The sequence below is a fragment of the Lynx canadensis genome, chromosome A2 (genome assembly GCF_007474595.2).
Source record: "Lynx canadensis isolate LIC74 chromosome A2, mLynCan4.pri.v2, whole genome shotgun sequence".
Lineage (NCBI taxonomy): Eukaryota > Metazoa > Chordata > Mammalia > Carnivora > Felidae > Lynx > Lynx canadensis.
This window is the reverse complement of record NC_044304.2, coordinates 8,865,451-8,888,365: the sequence shown is the minus strand read 5'-3', so window position 1 is coordinate 8,888,365 and position 22,915 is coordinate 8,865,451. Positions and strand designations below refer to the sequence as shown.

At 52.4% G+C, this 22,915-nt stretch overlaps 2 protein-coding genes across 2 annotated transcripts; one reads left to right on the top strand and one right to left on the bottom strand.

The window, feature by feature from the left end:
- Positions 1 to 1,492: 1,492 nt before the first annotated feature.
- On the top strand, positions 1,493 to 15,918 carry SYCE2 (synaptonemal complex central element protein 2). Its single transcript, XM_030301545.1, has 5 exons — positions 1,493 to 1,534; positions 2,168 to 2,283; positions 12,759 to 12,969; positions 14,428 to 14,616; positions 15,743 to 15,918. Exons 1-5 carry the CDS (start codon positions 1,520 to 1,522, stop codon positions 15,788 to 15,790), a joined length of 579 nt encoding a protein of 192 aa, XP_030157405.1. The 5' UTR covers positions 1,493 to 1,519; the 3' UTR covers positions 15,791 to 15,918.
- On the bottom strand, positions 15,079 to 21,284 carry GCDH (glutaryl-CoA dehydrogenase). The gene is made up of 12 exons (XM_030301492.1): positions 21,187 to 21,284; positions 20,971 to 21,100; positions 20,846 to 20,881; positions 20,409 to 20,552; positions 20,196 to 20,258; positions 19,756 to 19,926; positions 18,918 to 19,047; positions 18,620 to 18,836; positions 17,978 to 18,081; positions 17,591 to 17,716; positions 17,103 to 17,263; positions 15,079 to 15,653 (listed from the first exon to the last, which is right to left on the bottom strand). Exons 2-12 carry the CDS (start codon positions 21,059 to 21,061, stop codon positions 15,580 to 15,582), a joined length of 1,317 nt encoding a protein of 438 aa, XP_030157352.1. The 5' UTR covers positions 21,062 to 21,100; positions 21,187 to 21,284; the 3' UTR covers positions 15,079 to 15,579.
- Positions 21,285 to 22,915: the final 1,631 nt, after the last annotated feature.

The following is a 22,915-nucleotide window of genomic DNA, read 5'->3' as shown; positions in this document are numbered from 1 at the left end:
TTGTCCTATCTCCTTTAGCCAGCACCTTGCTGAGATTGCTCCCTCCTAAATTTGGTGTTTCTCATTCTCCTGTGTTTTTAAGCTTTTGCTATTGTATATATTATTTTCACAAAACATGGTTGGACTTTGCTTGTCTTCAGAAGTTACACAGATGCTGCACCATTAAAAAAAAATTCCAGCAAATTGCGTGTTGCTTTTGTTCCTGGCCAGTGTGTACGTGTTTGTGTGTGCATGCTTAACAGTAAATCTTTGAGATTTTTCTCAGATAATCCTCAAATCTTCAAATCTGGTGCTGCAGGAAGCTACATTTTGCTTACATTGTGGCTTTGCCACAAGATACTAACGTTAGCTGCTTTGTATTAAACTCCTATTGTGTTCCATATGTTTTTCTCTGAATCCCTTACAGTAGTCTGACGTTTTAGATTTTATTGCCTCAGTTACAGGCAAAGATGGATTTTGAGATTTAGTGGCAGTTTTATGCCCCCCCCCCCCCGCCCCCTCCAGCCCCTCTTGCTGGTAAGAGAGCCCAGATTCAAGCCACGTTCTCCAGAATGTAGGTGTCAAGATGTGTGCCCGTCCTTGTGTGGCAGGAGACAGAGCCCTGCGCAGAATCCCTGCTGCCTCTCCTACCTGGACACTATGCCAGGTGTTTCAGAGAGCAGGGCCACCTTACCAGTGAACTGGAGCAAAATCCTAACCCCTTGCTTCGGCTCCCAGCCCAAACCTGCCCAACATTGATCCCTCACCCACAACCCCTGTTCTCCCTCCCCACTAGGCCTAGCTGCTCAAGCACACTTGAGTTTGCTCCCCTCAGGACCTTTGCACTGCAAACGCCTATTCAAATCCTTTGCCCATCTCTAAGGGCGGGGGGGGGGGGTTGTCTTATTATCTAGTTGTAAGAATTCTTTGTAGATGCTGGCTGTGAGTTATGGATACATGTTTTGCAAATATTTTCTCCCCATCTTTGATGCCTCAAGTGTCCATTATTATTGTTATCACTACCATTGTTCGTAAGGGATATGGGTCCGAGTCTGTAAAGGCCAGACCCTACCAAGCTTTTAAGAAGCTAACAGTTTTAGAATGCACAAGTAACTCTGACTCAAGGTGGCACTGCATAAACTTTTTCACTTAAGGCAATAGGTCACAATCAAAGAATAGCAACCGTGAGGCCTTTTTCTTGCAAAGATTTCACGGGACAGCGCGGGTGAAGTGAAACCTAAGCACTAACGCCGAGACAGCTCGATGCCCCCCCACCCACAGAGCGCCCAGGAGCCTCCTTTCTGGGCACACGCACGCACAGAGACCGCCCCCTCCTCCAGGCGGCGCCCGCTGCGCGCGCAGCCCCTGGGACAGCCCAACCGCAGATTAACGGCCGACTCCGCCCCGCTGCGCGCGCAAGTTCCCAGAAAGAGGCGGAACCAGGCGCGCGTGATGCAGCACGTGCCCGGGGGGCGCGCGAGCCGGGGGCGGGGCCGGCGCGTGCGCAGAGAGAGTGAAGGAGAAGGCGGGAAAAGACAGGATGGAGCGGCAGGGAGTACGCGGCGTTTGTTGCCTTCGCGTGGGCGGCGGGCGGACAGACTGGGAACGGCCGAGATCTCGGGCTTCCCTGGCGGACCAGAACCCGGCCGCTTGCCTCCTACCGTCGAGGCCACGCCTCGCCCGGCCGGGCCCCGATTTCTTGACCGACTGACCGGGCCCTGACTGACGGACGGGGGCTGTGTGACTGACAGGGGCCGGAAGGACAGACTTCCACGCATGGCGCGTGGCAGGAGCAGGGTAGAGAAAGTCTCAGACACCCAGGCGCCTCACCCTTTTCTTTTCTACTTTTCCCCCTGCCTCTTCTTCCTCGAAGGACTCGAGCCAGCACACACCCCAGTTAGGAGCCCGGGGCCCCCAGCGCCCCTCCCGGAGCCCCTGCCCTCACCCCAGCCCGCCCCGGTCTCCCCGCCTCCGTCCTCTGGCGCTCCGGGCGCAGGGCCGTCCCAGCGCACGTCCCCGACCTCGTGGTGCCCGTCCCAGCCCCGCGCGTCTCTCCTGGGGGGTCCCCGGCCTTGCGCAGCGGGACACGGAGGTGCCCGGGGTCGAAGGGACGGGAAAGGGGAGGGGGGGATCTGACCCCTTCTCGCCTTCCCTCCTCTGGCCTCTCAAGCGCTGGCTGTGCTCACAGGTGGACCTGCCCCACGTAGAGTGCAAGGACCCGGAGCCACAGCCGCTGGGGGACAGCAAGGAGCGGCAGCAGGACGAGGAGAGCCGCGAAGAGGAAGCCGGTCGGGGGCCAGCCAGGTGAGGAAGCCCCCCCGGCCCGACGGGGTCCACACCCTTCTCGTTCCCCACCCCCCCCCCACCCCAGTTCTTCCGCGAGCCCCTGCCGGTGTCTGCTTTGGGTGCCTTTGCCCCGCGGAGAGGTCGCGCACCTGCTACGTGCCCGGCATGCTGCAAAGCGCTGGGACACAGTCGGGAGCTGACACTCGCGTGGAGGAGACAGACTGGGGGGGGCAGGGGGGAGAGCGGCGGGAGCGGGAGGGGATAGGGAGAGAGTGCCGGTTCAGATCAGAGAATCGGGGAAGTCTTCGCGGAGGAGGTGACGAGTGAACCCTGAGGGTAGGCAGAACTGTGCTGGAGGAGCCCAAGAGGAAGCTGGTGAGAGAGACAGACAGGTAATGGGACTTTGGGTGTTCGTTGCCCGTGAAAAGGTTTGAAATAGGGGGACACGAGGAGACGACAAGCCGGGCAAGGACTATTGTTAATAAAGCTTTATTGGCACATAGGCACGCTCGTCCGTGGCTGCTTCCGCCCAGTCGAGTTTTTGCAGCTGAGACCACAGGGCCCCCACAGCTGAAAAGGTTTACTACCCGGACCTTTGTAGAGGTTTGGAGTCCTCTGGGCGAAGGCATTAAAAGTCTCCCTCCGGCTGCCGTATGTAGAGAACAGATCGGCGAGGGCAGGAGTGGAATCTGGGAGACCAGTGAGGAGGGAGTCGGGATCATCCAGGTGGCAGATGATTCCAACGTGGCCTGGGGTGATCTGCTGAGGTGATGAGAAGTCGGATTCTGGATATATTTAAGAAGGTGGGGGGGCTCCTGGGTGGCTCAGTCGGCTGGGCGTCCGACTTCAGCTCAGGTCACGATCTCACAGTTCGTGGGTTCGAGCCCCGCGTCGGGCTCTGTGCTGACCGCTCAGAGCCTGGAGCCTGTTTCGGATTCTGTGTCTCCCTCTCTCTCTGCCCCTCCCCCGTTTATGCTCTATCTCTCTCTGTCTCAAAAATAAATAAACGTTAAAAAAAAAAATAAAAAAAAAAAGAAGGTGGGACGGACAGAAACAGCCAAGGGACTAGCTGCTGGAGCCAAAGAAAGAGCAGCATATCAGGGATGACCCAGACAGCTTTTCTCTCGCACATTTATTTATTCACTACGTAAGTTTCTTTATTGAGGGCCTTCTTCGGCCGGACGCTGATGCCGAGCATGCAGCAGTGAGCAAATCGGAATTTCTGCCGTCCTGGAGCTTTCTTTCACTCAGCAATATGCACTTAAAGTTCCTCTGTGTCTTCTCATGGCTCGATAGCCCATTTCTTCCCGGTGCTGAATGACACTCCATGGTCTGGATGGACCACAGTTTGCACATCCGCTCACCTGCTGAAGGACGTCTTGGTTGCTTCCGCGTTTGGGCAATTCTGAACAAAGCTGCTGTAAACATTCATGTGCAGGTTTTTGCGTGGACCTGAGGTTTCACTTCCTTTGGGTAAATACCAAGGAGCACAAGTGCTAGATGAGACGATAAGAGTATATTTAGTTTTGTCAGAAACTTCCAAACTCCTTCCAAAGTGGCTGTGCCAGCTGATATCCCCGTCATCAATGAGAGAGTGTTCCTGTGGCTTGGCATCCTCTCTAGCATTTGGTGTTGTCGGTATTTTGGATTTTTCACCATTTTAATAAGTGTGAAGTGGTGTCTCCTTGTTGTGTTGACTTACAGTTTCCTGAGGAGATACGAAGTCAAACAGCTTCTCATTTGCATGTTTGTCATCCATATGTCTTTTCTGGTGAGGTGTCCAGATCTTTTGCTCATTCTTTAATCTGGTTGTTTATTTCCTTATTGGTTGGTTTGTTTTTTTTTTTTTTGTTTTTTTTTTTTGAGAGAGAGAGAGAAAGTGCAAGCAGGGGAGAGGCAGAGGGAGAGAGGGAATCACAAGCAGGCTACACGCTCCACGTGAGCCCAGCGTGGGGCTCGATCTCATGATCGTGAGATCATGACCTGAACCAAAATCAAGAGTCAGACACTCAACCGACTGAGCCACCCAGGCGCCCCTGTTTCCTTACTGTTTCAAAGAGTTTGTTGTATATTTTAGACCAGTCCTTTCTCAGGCATGTATTTCACAACGATTTTCTCCCAGTTTGTGGCTTGTCCTTTCATTCAGTTTGTTCACTGTGTCTTTTGCAGAGCAGAAGTTTTTCATTTTAATGAAGTCCAACTTACCAATTTTTTTCTGTTGATATTATATCTAAGAAGGTCCTCTAGATTCTTTCCTTTGATCTCTTCCGGAAGTTTTATAGTCTTGTGTTTGACATTCAGGTCTGTGATCTAGTTTTTGTGAAAGTGTGAGATCTGTGTCTAGTTCCCGCCCCCCCCCCCCAGCTCTCCAGTTATTTCAACACGATTTGTTGTAAAGACTCCTTTCTCCATTGAATTTTCTTTGCTCCTTTGTCAAAGATCAGTTGACTGTATATGTGTGGGTCTATTTCTGGGCTCTCTGTTCTCTTGGTCTATCGTCTGTTTGTTCGCCAATAGCACGCTATCTGGATCACTGCAGCTCTTTAGTAAGTTGAGGTCAAGTAGCATCAGTCCTCTGCCTTTGTTCTTCTACTTCAGTATTGTATTGGCTATTCTAGGTCTATTGCTGAGCTGATTTTCTAAAAGACAATAATAATAATAGAAATAATAATGTGATTTCAATTGGTGGCAAGTGCTGTGAAGAAGCAAAATAGGGTAAGGAGCAACTAGAATGATAGGGAGTTTGGAGTAGTCGGGGAAGTTCTCTAAGGAGGTCTCAGGAGAAGAAACAGCCGCGAGGCCTCGGGGGCCCATATATGCCAGGCCGAGGATGAAGTCTCTGAGGTAGGAATAAGCTTGGTGTGTTCACAAAACAATGATAAGCCCAGCATATCAGGCGTTGTGATTGGCAGCAGGGATCCCCTGAGTCCACCGGGCAGATGTGTTCATACCCTCCCGGTGCTTCCATCTGACCGAGAGGCACATGCCGAACAAGCACTGACAAAGAAGAGATTGGGGTGCTGGGAGAACATTTCCCCCGGGGGCAGCCAGCCCTGAATAGGGAGCCAGAGACAGTGCCCTTGAAGAAGCAGCGCTGAATCCAAAGGTAAGGGAGGGTGGATGTTGGGTGGCCATGGGGGTCGGGAGGAGGAGTTTAGAAGAGTTCATGCAAAGCCCCTGTGCGGTTCAGGGAGCGGAAGGCAGGTCAGTGTGGCTTGGTGTGGGTGGGAGTGCAACAGGAACGCCGGAGAGCTTGGCAGACGCCAGGTCACAAGGCGTTGTGTCAGCTATGGGCTTACTCTGAGGACTTTTTTGGTAATAACTTTATTGAGATATAATTCACGTGCTTTACAATTCACGAACTTACAATGTACAATTCAGTTGTTTTTGGTATATTCACAGAGCTGTGCGAGCATCACCACAGTCAGCTATAACCTTTTCTTCGCCCCAAAAAGAAATCTTGCACCCCTTAACCATCATCCCCTAGTCTCTGCATCTTCCCCAGCCCCCTGGTAACCACTACTTTCTGTTTCTACGAATTTGCTTCTGCTGGACATTTCATATAAATGGAATCCTACACTTACGTGGTCCTTTGTGACTGGTTTCTATCCCTGAGCACAGTGTCTTCAGGGTTTATCCATGTATCAGAACTTCGTTTCTCCACGTGGCTGAATAATATTCCATATTATGGGATCCACCACATTTTATTTATCCATTCATTGGTTGATGGACATTTGAGTTGTTTCTGCTTTTTGGTCCTTGTGAGTAATGCTGCTGTGAAGATCCATGTACAAATTCTAGTGTGGACATACGTTTTTTCATTTCTCTGGGATAGATACCTAGGAAGGGAATTGTTGTGGCAGAGACGCACCATGTTCTGGTTCCTGTATTCCAAAGACACTGGCTGCGTTGTGGAGAATGGGTGGGAGGGGACGTGAGTGGACACGGGGAGACCTCCCCTGGAGGTAGCATCTAGCAGGGCAGATGGAGAGGAACTCTTGAGAGGGTGGCAGGATCATTTAGTGAGGCACGAGGAAGGGGAAGAACCAAGGATGCCTCCCAGCTAGTGTGCTACAAAACAGTGAAAATGCCCGTGTGTCAGGCATTGTGATTGGCACCAGGGACCCTCCTGCTGTGGTGTGCTGGAGCCAGCGCCTCCCAGCTCCAAAGAGCTGGTTCTACACATCTCTTCCCAACATAGCACTTAGTGACTTTTTGTTGGTAGCTTGAAATTGGCTATAGTGGGAGTCTGCACCATGGAAATTGGCAAGCATTACGGATCAGACCTTTTTTTCTCCCCCACAGAGAGCCACTTGCTAAGCGTTTACTAGCACACTGCTTTAGACCGGTTTCCAGCAGGTAGTGGTTTCGGTGGCAGAGGCAAGAACACGGGTTCCATTTTACCCTTGTTGAGCTTGAGGTGACTGGGGACATGCATGCGAACGCATCCAGAATACAGCTGGACTTGCTGACCTGGAACTCAGGGTGGGACAAGGGACTACAGGTGGACTGTGGGTGTCACTGTTTCAGAGGCAGGGGCAGGGTGAGTGAGCTCACCTGGGGAAGGAGTGAGACAAGGCCAGGCTCAGGACAGGACTCTGAGGACTCTGGGTATAAAGCCAGCTTCTCCCCACCTCCCAGATTCCTCAGTTGTAAAGCAGGCTACAAGGTGGGGTGGTTTCTAGATGTGTATTATCAATTCAGGACCAGAAAAAAAAGAAGGAAATGACTGAAGTCATTTGCTTGATAACATCTTCCTGCAAATAGCATGTTTAGACCTGGATTTAAGTGACAGACACAGACAATAGCATATCAAAGACTTCATAAGTTCCACGGGAGCTTTGGGCCGAAAAAACAGATGGATTAGAACCGGTGCAAGGGCCAATTAATAGATCAGCAGCAGGCACTCAGTGACATGATTAAAATGTGAACACATTTTGGGAGAGAAAAGCAGAATGTGAAGAATGGGTTCAGTAGCTTTGAGTCAAACCTTCCCCCTTCCTGGCTGTACTTCAGCAAAACCTCATTTTGCCCAAGCAGCGGAGATTCTGTTGTGTTCCTCCTTGAATGTTTGATTAGCTTGCCTCCCCTCCTGGGCCTGCCGCCTGCGGTGGTCAGAAGTGGCTGGCGGATTGTTTACTTGTATATCTGTTAGAGGCCACGGAGGGAGGGCCCCGCCAGCGGGCGGCTCTGGCTCAGACGCCTGCCAATCACAGCTTTACCTGGAGCGAACAGATGGTCTCTTTACTTAGACCCATTTCCTCACCGTTCCCGGGCCCCCTGCCAGCGCGGGCCCTACTCAGGAACTGTGTCCCAATCCTCGCAACTGAATTTGGGACTCCTTAGGAGGACAGATCGTAAAAGATGAGCGTGGTAAAGTGTTCACAGCCCCCACCCCGAGTCTCCCCCACTCGACCCCTCTGCGGACCATGCACACCCAGCCTGCTTTGTTGGGCCTACTTCCATTCTCTGGCATCCATCCAGAGTTGGGCAGCAGAAGCAGGCCTGGGAATGGGGGAAGCCAATGAAGAGGACACTGTGCATTTTGTTTATTAAAGTTAATTGGTGAACGCAGGCCCAGGGAAGCCTATGATTCATTAGCATCCCGATTAATATGCAGCTGCTGAGTATTAAGAAAAATGAAATGGAAAGAAGGAAATCCCCAAAGGAGAGGTTGGAAAAAATCAGGAAGCTCTCTGCAGACATCTGATGCAGGCCTTTGTCCCACCACGAAATTTGAATGAGATGAATTCAAGTGATTTTTCACCATTTGCATAGCTGCCATGAAGCCCGCTCCAGCCCCATCCCTCGAGCCTGAGAAAGGAGCGACTTTGAACTGTCAGCAGCTCCAGCAGCTTGTGAGCAATTACATAAAAAGAAGCACCTGTTTTTATCGTTGATTTTAATTTCAGGATCCTTACACTGTCGGGACAAGGCAACTATGGGTACAAGGAAGTTTGTGAGCAGGAATGTTACACCTGGCTCTGGAAGAAGTTCCTTCCTTTAAGCATTCATTGAATATCTGTGCCGCCTTGGGGATGTGCAGAATGCAGTCCCCATCCTGACCGTGCACAGTGTGCTGGAAGGATTGAATGTGTATAAACCATGGGAGTGTTGTGATCAGTAAGTGGAGGTGCTGTGGGTGCAGTAGCAGGAACTCCGAATGGTGAAGTTGTATGAAGGGAAAGTCATTTCAGGCAAAAGCTGATGGGTTTGGTGAAGTTGTTGAAGGTTCCAAATTGCTCAGAGTGGAGGGTAGAAAGGGAAGGTGACAGCTAGGGCCCTCCCTGGAAGGCCCTGTGTGCCGTGCTAGGGAATGTACTTGGTCCCGTGGCAGGTGGGAACTCTCATAAGCTGTCAGGCAGGAGTAGGACATCAAATTGCAGTTCGGAAGGTCCCTAGGGACCGGGTGAGACATGCTAGGTGAATTGCAGATGATGCAGACGAAATGATAGATTTGGGAGAGATTAAGGAGTTGGAAAGGAGGGCTTTCTCACAGGATGTGGAGGATCAGAGAGAAGCCGGACTCTAGACTCACTGCTGAGCTTCTGGCATGGGAACTAGGTGGCTTTTGGTGTCATAGGAAGATGTTGATATCAGCGTGCAAATTCGAAGGAGTTTCAGATGCTTCCGGGACAGCTAAGTAGAGAAGGTCTGGAGGTAGTCAGATACGTTGTTGGGAGCTCAGGAGACAGACATGGACCAAGAATAAGCTTGAAGTTTGTGGTAGCTTGAAGATGGTTGGTAATGAAAGCCCTTGCTGGCCATTCATTTATTCCATGCCCCTTTACTACTGCTATCATGAAGCGTAGGTGAGTGACACATAGCCCAGTCCTCCCAGAGACTATGGGGGAGAGGCTAAGGTGCAGTCGGTGACACGGTAGGTGCTGTGTGCACGTAACTCAGCCAGAAGAGAGTTTCTAGAAGAGGCAGGATGTAGGTAGGGAAAAGGACTGCCAGGGCATTCCAGCCACAAGGGTGCCTTTGGGGAATGACAGGTTGTGCATTGTGAGGTGGTGGGTTAGCAGGAAAGGCCGACAGGGAGGAGGTTTGAGGGTTCTGGCTTCAGAGCAAGGATGTGAACGATGGTGTAAAGGGAAGAGAGCGGGGCCAGCAACAGAGCCTGGGGATGCCACGTGATGGGAATGGCAGGGAAGGGTGGAGCCAGAAGGTCCAGGGACTTATGGTCTGAGGTATCTTCCAGGTGCCACTGGGGACCTTGGCAGGAGACTCTTCATTTGAGAACTGGGGCAGGAACAAGTGGGCTGAGAAGAGAGTGAGAGGTGAGAAATGTGCTCAGAAAGTGTCAGCAGCTCTTTTTAGAAGAGCTACGTGTCTGTGAAGGGGAGGAAAGAGGAAGGTGGCTGGCCGAGGGATAGCTGGTGTTTGAGGGGAGGGGTATGGGTATGTGTGTTGTTTTAATACATAAAACTGGAGATGCCATGCCTTGGAAAGGGCCAGCCCAGAAGAGAGATCAAAGGTACAAGAAGAGGGCAAGGTGCAAAGGGGATTGGGATCAGGAGCCTGGCAGAGGCATGGGACCCTTCACTGACTGCCAAGCTGGGAGTTTGGAAAGAGGAAGGGTAGTTGTGGATGCATTTATGGGGGGTGCAGTGGAGGGAGTTATTGGCCTGCACTGTTTCTGTGTCTGCTCAGCCTGAGGGGAAGCAAGTGTGGGATCAGGGACAGGAGAATTATGAAAGTTTGGAATGACTTGAGAGGAATGAGAAGGAGGAGACCAGAGCACAGACAGGATTCCCAGTCCTAAGAACTCCCAGAGGCTCGAGAGCAAGACTCTGCAGGAACCCTGTTCACGGGATCACGATTTCGTCCAGTGTCATTCAAGTTCCTGAGTTTGAGAAAAAATACAGCACTTGGTTACGAGAGTCAGGGTGGAGTTTTGGTGTGGGTGTGACACAGGGTTGAAGGGAAGAGCAACTGAGGCCCCCAGCTGGAGACTGAAGTAATAGAGCCCCTGGTTTAGGCTGAACAGGAGGGCAGTCAGTGCTTGAGGTCTCAGGGAAATCAAACGCCAGGTTTTCTTGAACCTGTGTCCCCAACTTCATTACCATCATGCAAAGCATGCCTGTCTTTTTAGGAGCCATCCATTTTGTGTTTTTCACATGCATCCAAACGTTACAAAAGTCTGAATGTTAAAATACCAGTGTGGGGGTGCCTCACAGTCTCAGGGTTGTGAGTTTGAGCCCCATGTTGGGTGTAGAGATTACTTAAGAATAAAATCTTAAGGGGCACCTTAAGTCAGTCAGTTAAGCATCTGACTTCGACACAGGTCATGATCTCATGGTTTGTGCGCTCGAGCCCTGCTTCTCTCTCTCTCTGCCCCTTGTGGGATTCTCTCTCTCTCTGCCCCTCACTCACTTGAGTCCTTTCCTCTCCCCCCCAAAAAAATAAAAAATTTTCTAAAAATCTTAAAAAATAAGAAAAAAGTGAGTGTCCAAGGTCTGAATTAATCTTCTTTTGCCTCACTTCCCTGAAGGAAAGGAGTAATCGCAAGCTAAGGGGGTCATAAACTCCTTTGGTAAACCTTTGTCCTACAGTAAAATGACTTTTTATGAGAATCCTCAGGAAGCCTTTAGTTGCTCTGTTGTTTTCTAGTTGACATAAGTCTTTGCTATAGATCATCTGCCTCAGGGACACACTTTCCCATCTTGATAATTGCACTGGCCACACGTGTCCTGCCTTGGAGGCTGGTGAACTTGTATGTTTTGTACAAAGCCAGAGGAGGAAAGAATAGATCCGATGGAAGGTGTCCTTAATTCATTCGACAAACAATGGAAGATTTACTATGTGGCGAGTGCTGGGAATTCAGAGATAAATAGGACACAGCCCTCTGGCGGGGGGTGGGGGGAGGAAGGGATGTGAGCTGTGACAAGCACATGCAGTGATAGAGACAGGCACAGGGTCCTTCTCAAAAGAGCATTGGCCTGGGCTAGGCCTCACAGGTCAAGTCAGAGAGTCAGCACAAGCCAATGAGGCAAGAAATGATCTGGCAAAAGGAATACTCAAGGGCCAGGACACAACTGAAGTCTTGGGCCTGGGAACTTTCATGCAGATGAGAGCTCTGGACACCCAGGCTCTTGTGCTCAGGGATTTTACTGTGCTTGTATCCTGAGCCAAATGAAGAGCTTAGCCAGTCAGGAAACCACCAAGAAAAAATAGTTTTATGGGGGAAGCATCCAGAACTCAAGATGTAATTTTCTAAGGAACCGGTGCCTGGCTTGTGGTCTTGGCTGACCTTATGGTTGCTCGTCACCTGGTGTGTTTAGGAACTGCTCTCTTGGCACCTCTGAGTCTCGGCCATTAAGACCTGGGAGGACCTCAGAGGGTGAAGAAACTGAGGACCCCAGGGGCAGCAGGACGTGGGCTGCGAGTCAGGCCACTGGGTGCCACACCCAGCTCTGCCACACACTGGCAGAGAAAGTGACATAACCACGCTGAGCCTGTGTCCTCAGCTATGAGGTAGGTAAAGATGATGAGTGGACCAACCCCAAAGCATGGTCAAGAGGATGCAGCACAGGCGTTGAGCTTAGCACAGTGCCTGACAGATGGAAGGTGCTTACAGATCAGATAAACCAGAGATGAAGGACAAAAAGAAATGGGGCCCAGAAACAATGATGCAAGTCCCCCTAATCCTGTTTAAAGAAGAGAGAGATTTGGGGCACCTGGGTGGCTCAGTCGGTTAAGCATCCAACTTTAGCTTGGGTCATGATCTCACCGCTCATGAGTTTGAGCCCCATGGTGGGCTCTGTGCTGACAGCTCAGAGCCTGGAGTCTGCTTCGGATTCTGTGTCTCCTCTTTCTACCCCTTCCCCACTCCTACTCTGTCTCTCAAAAATAAATAAACGTTACAAAATTAAAAAAAAAACACAGGTTTTGAGAAAGCAATCTATATGCAGACTCCTTTTAAAAAAACTTTTTAAATGTTTATTTTGAGAGAGAGAACACACACAAGAGCAGGGGAGGGGCAGGGAGAGAGAGAATCCCAAAGCAAGCTTCGCGGTATCCGTGCAGAGCCCAACATGGGGCTTGATCTCTCGAACCATGAGATCATGACCTGAGCCAAAATCAAGAGTCAGACACTCAACTGAATAAGCCACCCAGGCACCCAATATATGCAGAATCCTAGATTTTTACAGTCTCTGCCTCGATCTATAGTTGTTTATATACTATAAATAGTTTGATGCTTATTTCAAAGCAGCAAGTGGTGTAATGAAATGACTGTGGGTTTTGGACTCAGGCAAATCCCCCTGTTCTGGAACCTTAAGTGGATTTTGTTGGCACCTCTGGGTCTGTTTCCTCAATTATAAAATGAGGATACTGCCCCTGCCTCTCAGGGCAGTGTGTGAATGAAATAAACAAGCGTCGCCCACAGGAGACACACAACACTGGTTCCCCTCCCACCACAGAGCTAATTCAGATCAGCAGCACTCTCAGGAGAGCTTGGTGTTGACCTCAGTTTCCTGTACTTTCAGAAGTCAGGTTTCTAGCCCCTCTATCGCCACCTCCAGTGCCAACCGCCAGCTGATGATGCTAGAAGGGAAGTCAGGACCCTACTTTTCCTCTCTGGACTCGAGCATCGACATCCTGAAGAAGAGGGCCCAGGACCTGATTGAAAACATCAACGAGAGCAGGCAGAAGGACCATGCACTCATGACCAACTTCAGGGACAGCCTCAAGATCAAGGTGACGGATTCTCCCACACACTGCAAAGCCCCGGTCTGCAGGGAGAGGGAGTCCTATGTAAAGGGTGAAAGGGGAGGGAATGAGCTGCTGCTGCTAAGCAAACTGCATATAGTACCACATGACAGGGCCAGGATGAGGAATGAAGGTCCCTCTTGCACCCACAGCCCAGCCAGCCCTCTTATTTCCTGCCAGTGCTAATGGCCAGGGGAGTAGGGACTGAGAGCCTTCATTGTCACACCCATTTGTCCTCCAAAAGTTGAATGGTTTGTGGGGTGCCTGACTGGCTCAGTCAGTATAGCCTGCAACTTTTTTTTTTTTAATGTTTGTTTCTTTTTTTTGAGAGAGAGAGAGAGACAGAGTGTGAGCAGGGGAGGGGCAGAGAGAGAGAGGGAGACCTAGAATCCAAAGCAGGCTCCAGGCTCTGAGCCATCAGCACAGAGCCTGACGTGGAGCTCGAACCCAAAAGCTGTGAGATCATGACCTGAGCTGAAGTCAGACGCTCAACTGACTGAGCCACCCAGGCGCCCCTATAGCCTGCAACTCTTGATCTTGAGGTTTTAAGTTCAAGCCCCACATGGGGTGTAGAGATTAGCTAAAATTCTGGGGCACCTGGGTGGCTCAGTTGGTTATAAGTGTCTGACTTTGGCTCAGGTCATGATCTCACCGTTCGTGGGTTTGAGTCCTGCATTGCACTCTGCTGTCAGCACAGAGTGAATTCTGTCTCCCTCTCTCTCCGCCCCCTCCTGCATGCATTCTCTCTCCCTCTCGCTCAAAAATAAAAATAAACATTAAAAAAAAATTTCTATGATCCCACTACCCAGAGGCTACTTTGTCACATTTTCTTTTTGAGAGACAGAGACAGAGCATAGGTGGGGGTGGGGGGGGGCAGAGAATGAGAGGGAGACACAGAATCCGAAGCAGGCTCCAGGCTCTGGGCTGTCAGCACAGAGCCCGATGTGGGGCTCGAACCCACGAACTGTGAGATCATGACCTGAGTGGAAGTCGGACGCTTAACTGATTGAGCCACTCAGGCACCCCTGTTACATATTTTCTCACTAACTTGTTTGAGTCTGTTCAATATATACATGCATACATATATCTGGGTGACTCAGTCAGTTGAGCATCTGACTCTTGATTTTGGCTCAGGTCATGATCTCACTGTTTGTGGAATCGAACCCTGCATCAGGCTCAACAGCACGGAGCCTGCTTGGGATTCTCTCTCTCCCTTCCTCTCTCTCTCTCTCTCTCTCTCTCTGCCTCTCCCCTGCTGTGCTTTTTCTCTCTCTCAAAATAAATGAACATTAAAAAAAATTCAAAATATAGGCAATTTCACCTCCAGTCACTGGAATTTTTTTACCATTTTTATAAGATATATTGTAGAAATCTTAGCCATTTAAAACAAATGTCTTGTGATGTCCCTTCCTTGATTTTCTAAAAATATGCCTTATTCTTTAAAAGGTTTCAGACCTGACAGAGAAGCTAGAAGAGCGGATGTATCAGATTTACAATCACCACAACAAGATCATTCAGGAAAAGCTCCAAGAGTTCACCCAGAAAATGGCAAAGATCAGCCATTTGGAGACAGAGCTCAAACAAGTGTGCCACACCGTGGAGACAGTGTACAAAGATCTGTGCATCCAGCCTGAGGTACGAGATATAAACTCCTGCATCGGGCCACCTCCTGAGGAAGGAGAGTTGTGGAGGCTAAGACGAAAGCAAATGTCAACACAAACCAAGTCTGTCAGCACCGTGCCCAGCCCTAAACCCCACAGGGGCCACTGTCACTGCAAAAATCCTTCAGATGCTCTTGCCATCTCACTGGTGGCCCCAGGTTCCCCTCTGCGGTCGTGTGTCTGAGCTGAGAAGCTGGACCGCTGTTATTTCCCACCACTGTGTGGTCAGCTGTGTGGTGACAGAAAGGACAAAGGCCTCTCTGTCTACAGCCCTCAGCCCTGGTCAGCACCTAACCAGGGTTGTTACAGCAGAGCCCAAGACTCAAGACACAGGCCAGACCACTTGAGGGGGGAGATCCCCACCACACGGCCCCACATTTTTCCTGTGACCGAAATGACTTCTTGGGTGCTTACGATTAAACATGGCCCAACACTGTGGGGTCAGACATGCAAACTCTTTATTATTCTCTCTTTCGCTTTCATTCTGCTCCAACCTCCAGCATAAGGCACTTACCCCCAGGATGGGAGGATCAGAGGGCACACAGTGAACTCTTGCTGTGGTGGGGGGGGGAGGGGGGGCGCGGGGAGGCGAGATTTGCTCAGACACCAGATCAGTGTCACAGAGAATGCTTCTATGTTACTCTCCTTCCCTCTCCCTGCTCCCTTGTCAAGAGAAGCTTCTGTTCCAAGATAAGTGGAATCCATTCCCATCCACGGTTAAAAGTGGGTTGAGAAACTTGGTACAGAGAGTCCCATCTTCTTTTTAAGGAACACATTTGAATGACTCCAAAGGGAAAATTTTGATAATTAAGAATCAGTGTCTCTCACTTCCCACTATAAAAATTGGCTCCATCTGCCATCTCCCTGAGTAAGCTCAGAGCGTAGCATTTCCCTGGGAAGGAGCCGGAGGCCATCTGGGCTCCCGGGTGAAGTGTGCTCACTTGCTGGCCGTGAACGCTTGGATCCCCGTGATTGCCCTTCCAAGGATCAGAGCATGAATGTCGTGAGTGCCTGGACAAGACAAATACAGAGTTGGTTTGGAGTCTGAACAGCTCATGACTTCCCTTTAAAGTCAATCTTCATGTCTCTCCTCCCCCTAGGCTATTACTGCGGAAGAAGAACAAACCCACAGAGATGGTGAGAGCTGACAGCTTCTGGGAGAGTCCCCTCTTAGGCTCAGAGGCCACCATTCAGGCCATGCTGAGAAAATTGTTTTTCACAGTTCTGTAAGGCATCTTGGCAAAAAAATGAAATAAAATGAAATAATCCAAAAGTCCTTGTGCCAGACCCAAAACTTCAGCAAGCCCAGCTCTGGCCATGGGCCCAGCTTTGGCACTCCCTACGCTTGGCAAATTCACCCCCTCCCCTGCACAGGTGGTTAAATGTTTGATTTTCAACCCATTCATGCTCCTTTCCCAGAGGCTGAGATTGCTGCAGAGCTCTGTGGGGATAGGTCAGGCCCTTCTTACCTACAGATGGGATGGGAAAGCAAGTATCAGACAGATTGCTTGTCCCAGCTGATCTCCCCTGTCCTAAAGCCACTATCCCCATGTCCCACATCCTGTGCTCTTAACTCTGGGTAACATTTTACAGCCCTCAGTGCTCTTATATGCTTTTCCTCAGCTTAAAGGGGTAGAAGGCAGGGATTACTGCCTCCTTCTTATGGAGCAAAATAAGTGTGTTTATTTCCTAAAGTGTATATCTGACCCGGTCCCTCCCCTGCATAAAACACCCTGAAGGCCCTCCTCTGCTTGTCCTCAGGGTCATTCCCACACCTCAACCCTCCCTCTTGCTTTTTCTGGAATGTCCCATCCAGAATAGCACACAGAAGCTATTTCAAAAAAAAGAAAGAATAAGAAAAAGCTATTTCACTGCCTCTGCCCAGGGAGCTATACCTCTCTTAAGGCCTAACATGCTCCCACTTTCTTCCCAAGATAAGCACCCGCCTCTTACAACTCCCCCTTTTTCTGCCTGGCTCATACTAGACTGTACTGTTTTTAATGATTTTCTTTCCATGTCTGTCTTCCCCAGGGGTTCTGGGCCCAGCGTTAGTCACAACCGGTTCCCAGGTGCAGACACCACAGCCTGATCATGATTTATCTTTTTTTTTTTCTCTTAACATAAAAGGGAGTGGTGATTCCTGTGTGTAGCTGCACTCGCTCCCTGGCATCCACCAGCTCACTCTAGGCATCGTGCCCCACTCTGGGGATGCCCAAGGAGGTTGGAAGCAGTCTGGGGAGCACCCCCCCTCCCGAGCACCATGGGGGAAAGGGCTCAGAGCATTTCACTTCCACAGTCCCAGTGTGAGCTACCCCTACTAAGAATACAGAGTGGGACTTGTCCCAGGTCACACTGCTAGTGATGACAACTGGGAGCAGGGCTCAGGCCTGCTGTCCCCACCCCCCTTCTCTAGACAGTGAGGCCGCTGTAACACTCCTCCCCACAGAGCCCCAGCCCTACCTTCATAGGTGTTCACAGACTCCAGGTTCATGACATGCCGGATCACGTGATACTCATCAGAAATCCCATTCCCCCCTAGCATGTCTCGGGCCTGGCGGGCGATATCCAGGGCCTTCCCACAGTTATTCCTCTTCAGCAGGGAGACCATTTCCGGAGTGGCCCTGGGAGTGGCACAGACATGGAACAAGTAAGGGGTCACAAAAACCTGACTCCAGGCATCCCTAAGCCCTGGGCAAACCCCCCCTGGGAAAAGCCAGGGGAAAAGATTCCCCAAGTCACAGACACAGCAGCAGGCACTGAGCTCCCAGTTAGGGATAAGCGGGCAGTCTTGTCCCATCAAGGCCAAGAGGGCAAGAAGAGATAGGTCCCCAGGAACCACCAGGCAGGAAGGACATTTCTCCCCAGGGCCAGCCACCACCATGTCCAGGAGGGGCACGGCGTCCCTTCCTTGCTGCCTCCACCCTGCTTCCCCGATATGCGGCCCCTACTTGTCTTGGTCCTTTAAGCGGCCAAGCTGCAGGCAGGCGTGAAGGCCCAGCGTGATCTCAGTGAGCATGTCTGCCAGCTTCTTCTGAATCAGCTGGTTCCTGGCCAGTGGGGCTCCAAACTGGATCCTAGGCGGGCAAGTTCAGGGTAAGTATGAGCAAGTTCACGCCCCAGTCTAGGAAGCCTTCCCAGGCTGCCTCGGCCCTCGCTAAGTTCACCCTGGCCCTGTCATTGAGTCAGCCCCTCACTGCTCAAAAGGACTTCCCAGGCTGTTATACCGAGTGAGAAACTTACGTCCGGTGGGCGGGGAATGGGGAGTCACCAGTTGGGTAAGGGATGGAGCCCCTGCCCCCCCATCCCCAAGAGCCCTCCTGGCAACCCACACAAACCTATCCAGGGTGTACTGCCGGGCTGTGTGCAAACAGAATTCGGCAGCTCCGAGCACGCCCCAGGTGATGCCAAACCGGGCATTGTTTAGGCAGCCAAAGGGCCCCTGTAGGGTTGAGAGAGGGGCCTCAGCCCCACCGGGAGCTGAAAGGCCCTGTGCAGAACTAACACTCAAGTAGGGGGAAGCCCCCTCTCCAGACACGCAGTCGATATAAACAGAGGGACTCAGGGCAGCCATTTGGATCCCACACGGTCCTGGCACCAGAGCTCATGCACAGCAAGTCTTGCTCGGCGCCTGCTCACCCTTGGTTTGCACGCAGTTTTATCCAGCCCAGGATCTGGGTTGGATGCTCAGGTCTAGGAGGTGACATAAGGAGACAAAAAGATGCACACGCATCAAAGGGTTAAACTGGTTCCGGACTGTATGTGTCCAGGGCAGAGCCGGTATATGCAAGATGGTCACCAAAGGGGCAATTTCCACACATCGGAGAGCCAAGCAGAACCTATCAGAATCACTAGTGTGTGGGCTCCACAAGCACAGGGACTGTGTCTGTTCCCCAGCTGGGTCCCCGGCCTGGGGCCTGCCCAAGAAAGCTGAGCCAGCAGGTGAGCTGATACCAGTTCCCAAGGTGGCCATTGCTCACCGACAGACCAGATACGTCAGGCAGCACATTCTCCTCCGGCACCTCCACACCGTCCATGACGATCATGCCTGTGGACGACGCCCGCAGGGAGAACTTGCCCTCAATCTTGGGGGCTGAGAGGCCCCGCATCCCCTTCTCCAGCAGGAAGCCCCGAATGCGGCCATCTTCACATCGAGCCCACACTACAAACAGGTCGGCCACAGGTGAATTGGTGATCCTGGGGGAGGGACAGGCAGTGAGGATCTGGCCACCTCCCCCCTGCCCCTGCCCACCTGCCTGAGACACCCAGACCCCTCACCAGGTCTTGGTCCCGTTGAGGGTGTAGCTCTTGTTAGATGGGTTGTGACGGGCTCTGGTCTCCATGCTGCCAGGGTCACTCCCATGGTTGGGCTCTGTGAGCCCGAAGCAGCCCAGGAGCTCCCCCTTGGCTGCAGGCACAAGACAGGGTCACAAATCTGCCTGTCCCCCACTCATCCCCTCAACTGAAAATTGTCAGTCTCTCGATCAAGCCAGGCCAGAGGCAGACCCAACCCTGCTCTCGTGGCACTCCCAGGGGGTATGGGGACAGCCTCAGCCCCCCAGGCCACAGTAACAATGCCACGATGGGGAGAGGCCGCCACAGGAGTCAGGAAGGAGTCAGATAATCTGTCTTAAAGTCAGTGAAAAGGAGTTAAGCAGGAGGAGGAAGGACGGAGAAGAGTGGTCCCAGCAGGGGGTACGGATGTGCCAAGGCCCAGTAGTACATTCGGAGAATCCCAAGAAGCCGAGTCTGGCTGAGGAGAAGCAGTCAAGAGAGTGGCCAAAGGTGAGTTGGAATGGTCAGCAGAGGCCTACTCATGTGCGGCCTTGTGGACTCAGTCAGAAAGTTAAGACTTTAAACTCTGGGCTGGGGATGGGGGAGCAAATTAGGAGGGAGATGATGGTGGTGAGAGAGCGGCAGAGTCGAGAGAGACCTAGGAGGGGACAGTCCGGATCAGACGGAGCAGCGGGGCCCCGGGGTCTGCAGGGAACCTCGGTGGCCACTGGAGCTATCTTGGAAGTAGGGGCAGAGGCAGGCTCTGGGGACAGTCCCATTCCTAAGTTCCAGACCACTGGGGTGGTCTGGTTTCCGGCAGGCTCCACAGGCAGCTGCTCACCCAGCCGGGGCAGGTACTTCTGCTGCTGGGCCTTGCTGCCATAGGCGTAGATGGGGTGCATGACGAGGGAAGACTGGACGCTCATTGCTGACCTATAGCCGCTATCCACCCGCTCCAGCTCTCGGGCTAGGAGCCCATAGGCCACAGAAGAGACTCCAGCACAGCCATACCCTGAGGGGAGGGGAGGGAAGATAGGGCAATGGGAGACAAAGCCCAGTGTGATTCCTGGGGTCCAAGAGACAGAGCTACATAAGGGAGCCCAAGGAGGGGGCACCAAGCTGGCCCTAGCTTGAGGGTTTATTCATTTTCCCTCGCAGCCACTTTCAGAAGGAGGCATAACAGCCTCGCTTTGCAGATTGGGAAACTCAGGATCAGGGATAGGAAGGGGCTTTCCAGGACACAGCGGGGGCGGCGGCGTGTGGAGATAAATCTGTCCCTACCTTTGATGGTGGGGCCCAGCACACCAAGCTCCCCCATCTCTGAGATGATCTCCCGGTGAAAAACTGCAAAGACACGGATGCCCACATTCAGGCCCAGCCCCAGCCCACTGGAGCCCCCATCCCAGCGGCACAGGAGTCCAGGGGCCCAGCTAAAGCAGGCAGAGCAGGTGCGCACGGTAGGGAGTACCCACCCACCCCCGCCTGCCTGGGCACCTTCGTTGCGATTGGCCAGCAGGATTCGGGGCATGAGGCGCTCCTGGCAGTAGGTGCGGAAGGTGTCCCTGATGAGGATCTCATCCGCGGTCAGCTGCTCCTCCAGCAGCAGCGGGTCCCTCCAGTCAAATTCAGGACGTGAGGCTGGGACAAGGAGCAGAGAGTGGGGCCGGGCTTGACTCAGCCCAGCCCACCACCGCACCCTCCTCTCCTGGAATCCTCAGCCCCACTCCTCCACTCCCATCTGGCTCCTGGTGGATGTGGGCTGCAGAGAAGACTGACAAGATGGCATTTCTCCGGGAAACTCACTGCCTCTGGCCCTGGCCACGCCCTGCCTCCCCGCCCCGGCAGTCGTCGATTCTGGGACAGAACCCACCCGGGGCAGACAGACAGCTGGACAAGGGCCGCAGACGCCCGGCGCAAGGAGGGGTCCTTACACTTGGCCGCTCGGTTCTGTGTCTTCCCGCCCTTTTCTGCAAACACAAGACGGGAAAGTCACCCCGGGAATGTTCCCGAGCCTCCAGTTCCACCCTCCCCGCCCTGCCCCCGACCCGGCACTGACCAGTTTGCGTCGCCGCCGAGCCCCACTCGCGCAGGAGGCTCAGGCCTGGTCCACGGCTCAGCAGCCGCCCGGAAACGCCTCTCAGGGCCATTTGAGCAGCGGACGGGCAAGCGGAGCAACCACGGCCAACCTGGAGGAGCAGGGGCGTCAGAGCGGCGTGGCTCCCACCGGCAGGCCTGGCCCCTGGCACCAATCGCCCCTCTCGCCGGTGCTTACCTGAGGCCTCCGCGCTCACCGTACAGTCCACAGTACAACAGGCAAAAGCTTCTGACCTCTGGAGGGGGTGGGAGGGGCGGATGCCGAATGGGGCCTCTCATTGGTGTGTGCTCGGACTCGGCTCCTCCACAGCTCTGCCTTTTAAAAGGACCACGGTAGCCTTGCCGGTGGAGCCAGGAGCGCCCAGGCCAAGTTTTATTAGCTGCTTTAAGAAGCAGAACAGGGAGGGGGCGGAAGGTGAGTGCTGGGAGCCAATTGGCCAGCTAGATTCCTGTTCTGATTGGCCCTAGGAGGGGGCTTGGCCTACACCTGATTGGTCAGTTGCAGGGGGCGTGTGCGGAGGGATTCTGGCGCTTAAGTGAGGCCACTGAGGCACGAGAAAAAAAAGAGTCCTGGAACCCAGACCTCGATGTCTCCTCTAATGGGTGCTGTGGGGGTGTGGGGTGGGCTCCAGTGGGCGATCTCAGTCCAACCTGCCAGTCTGTTCCAGGAAGTATGGGTAGCCACGTGTGACTGCGTGCGTGACTTGGAGTGATTCCATGCGCTGTGCTTCAAACGTCTATGTGTGTGATTGTGGCTATGCATCTGTATGTGGGTGCGTGTGCGACGTTGTGGGGCGGTTGACTGTGGGGCGGTTGTGTGCCACTGTAACTGGGGCTGTGGCTGTGTGCCTGAATGTGCAGTTGTAAGCTGGTGTGACGGTGTTCTGTGTGATCGTGTGTCTGTATGTGTGATTCTACGTTGTGATGGTTTTCTCTCTAGGTGTGTCTATTATTTATGTGACGACACGGCTGGATATTTGTGTGTGTGTCTGTGTGGTTGTGTACCTACATGTGTCAGTGTGACTTGGCCTATGTGCACTTGTGTGTGATTGTGAGTGTGATACGAGTGTCCGCCTGAGTGAATGGCTAGGCTCACCCAGGTCACTTTTATGAGCATTTGTGCGATGTACATTTGAATCTGGGTGCACTGTGCTTAACCATCTCTGTATCTAAGAGGCACGTATCTACCATGACATGGCCTTTTCCCAGGTGGGGAAAGTAAAGCCCAGAAAGCAGAATGATCTTACTCAAGGTTACAGTGGGCCAAGTACAGAGCAGGGACCAGCCCTGGGATCCAGGCCTCCTGGGAACCAGGAGGCAGGGGGTGGGCCCCTCCCTGCCCACCCAGGAACACCATCTTCCCACATAGACACTCTGGGTAATTGTATGTGTGTATCGTGCTCTACCTCATGTATCGGCTCTAAATGACTTATGGGATTGCGTCCGATCACTGGCCTGCATGTCCCCAAGTGCCTGGGGCCTGGGTGTCCCTGGACCCTCCCACTTTCTGGGGCCTTCTTGCCTTTATTTTTATTTTTTTTAACGTTTATTTATTTATTTTTTTTAATTTTTTTTTCAACGTTTATTTATTTTTGGGACAGAGAGAGACAGAGCATGAACGGGGGAGGGGCAGAGAGAGAGGGAGACACAGAATCGGAAACAGGCTCCAGGCTCCGAGCCATCAGCCCAGAGCCTGACGCGGGGCTCGAACTCACGGACCGCGAGATCGTGACCTGGCTGAAGTCGGACGCTTAACTGACTGCGCCACCCAGGCGCCCCTAACGTTTATTTATTTTTGAGACAGAGAGAGACAGAGCATGAACGGGGGAGGGTCAGAGAGAGAGGGAGACACAGAATCCGAAACAGGCTCCAGGCTCTGAGCTGTCAGCACAGAGCCCGATGTGGGG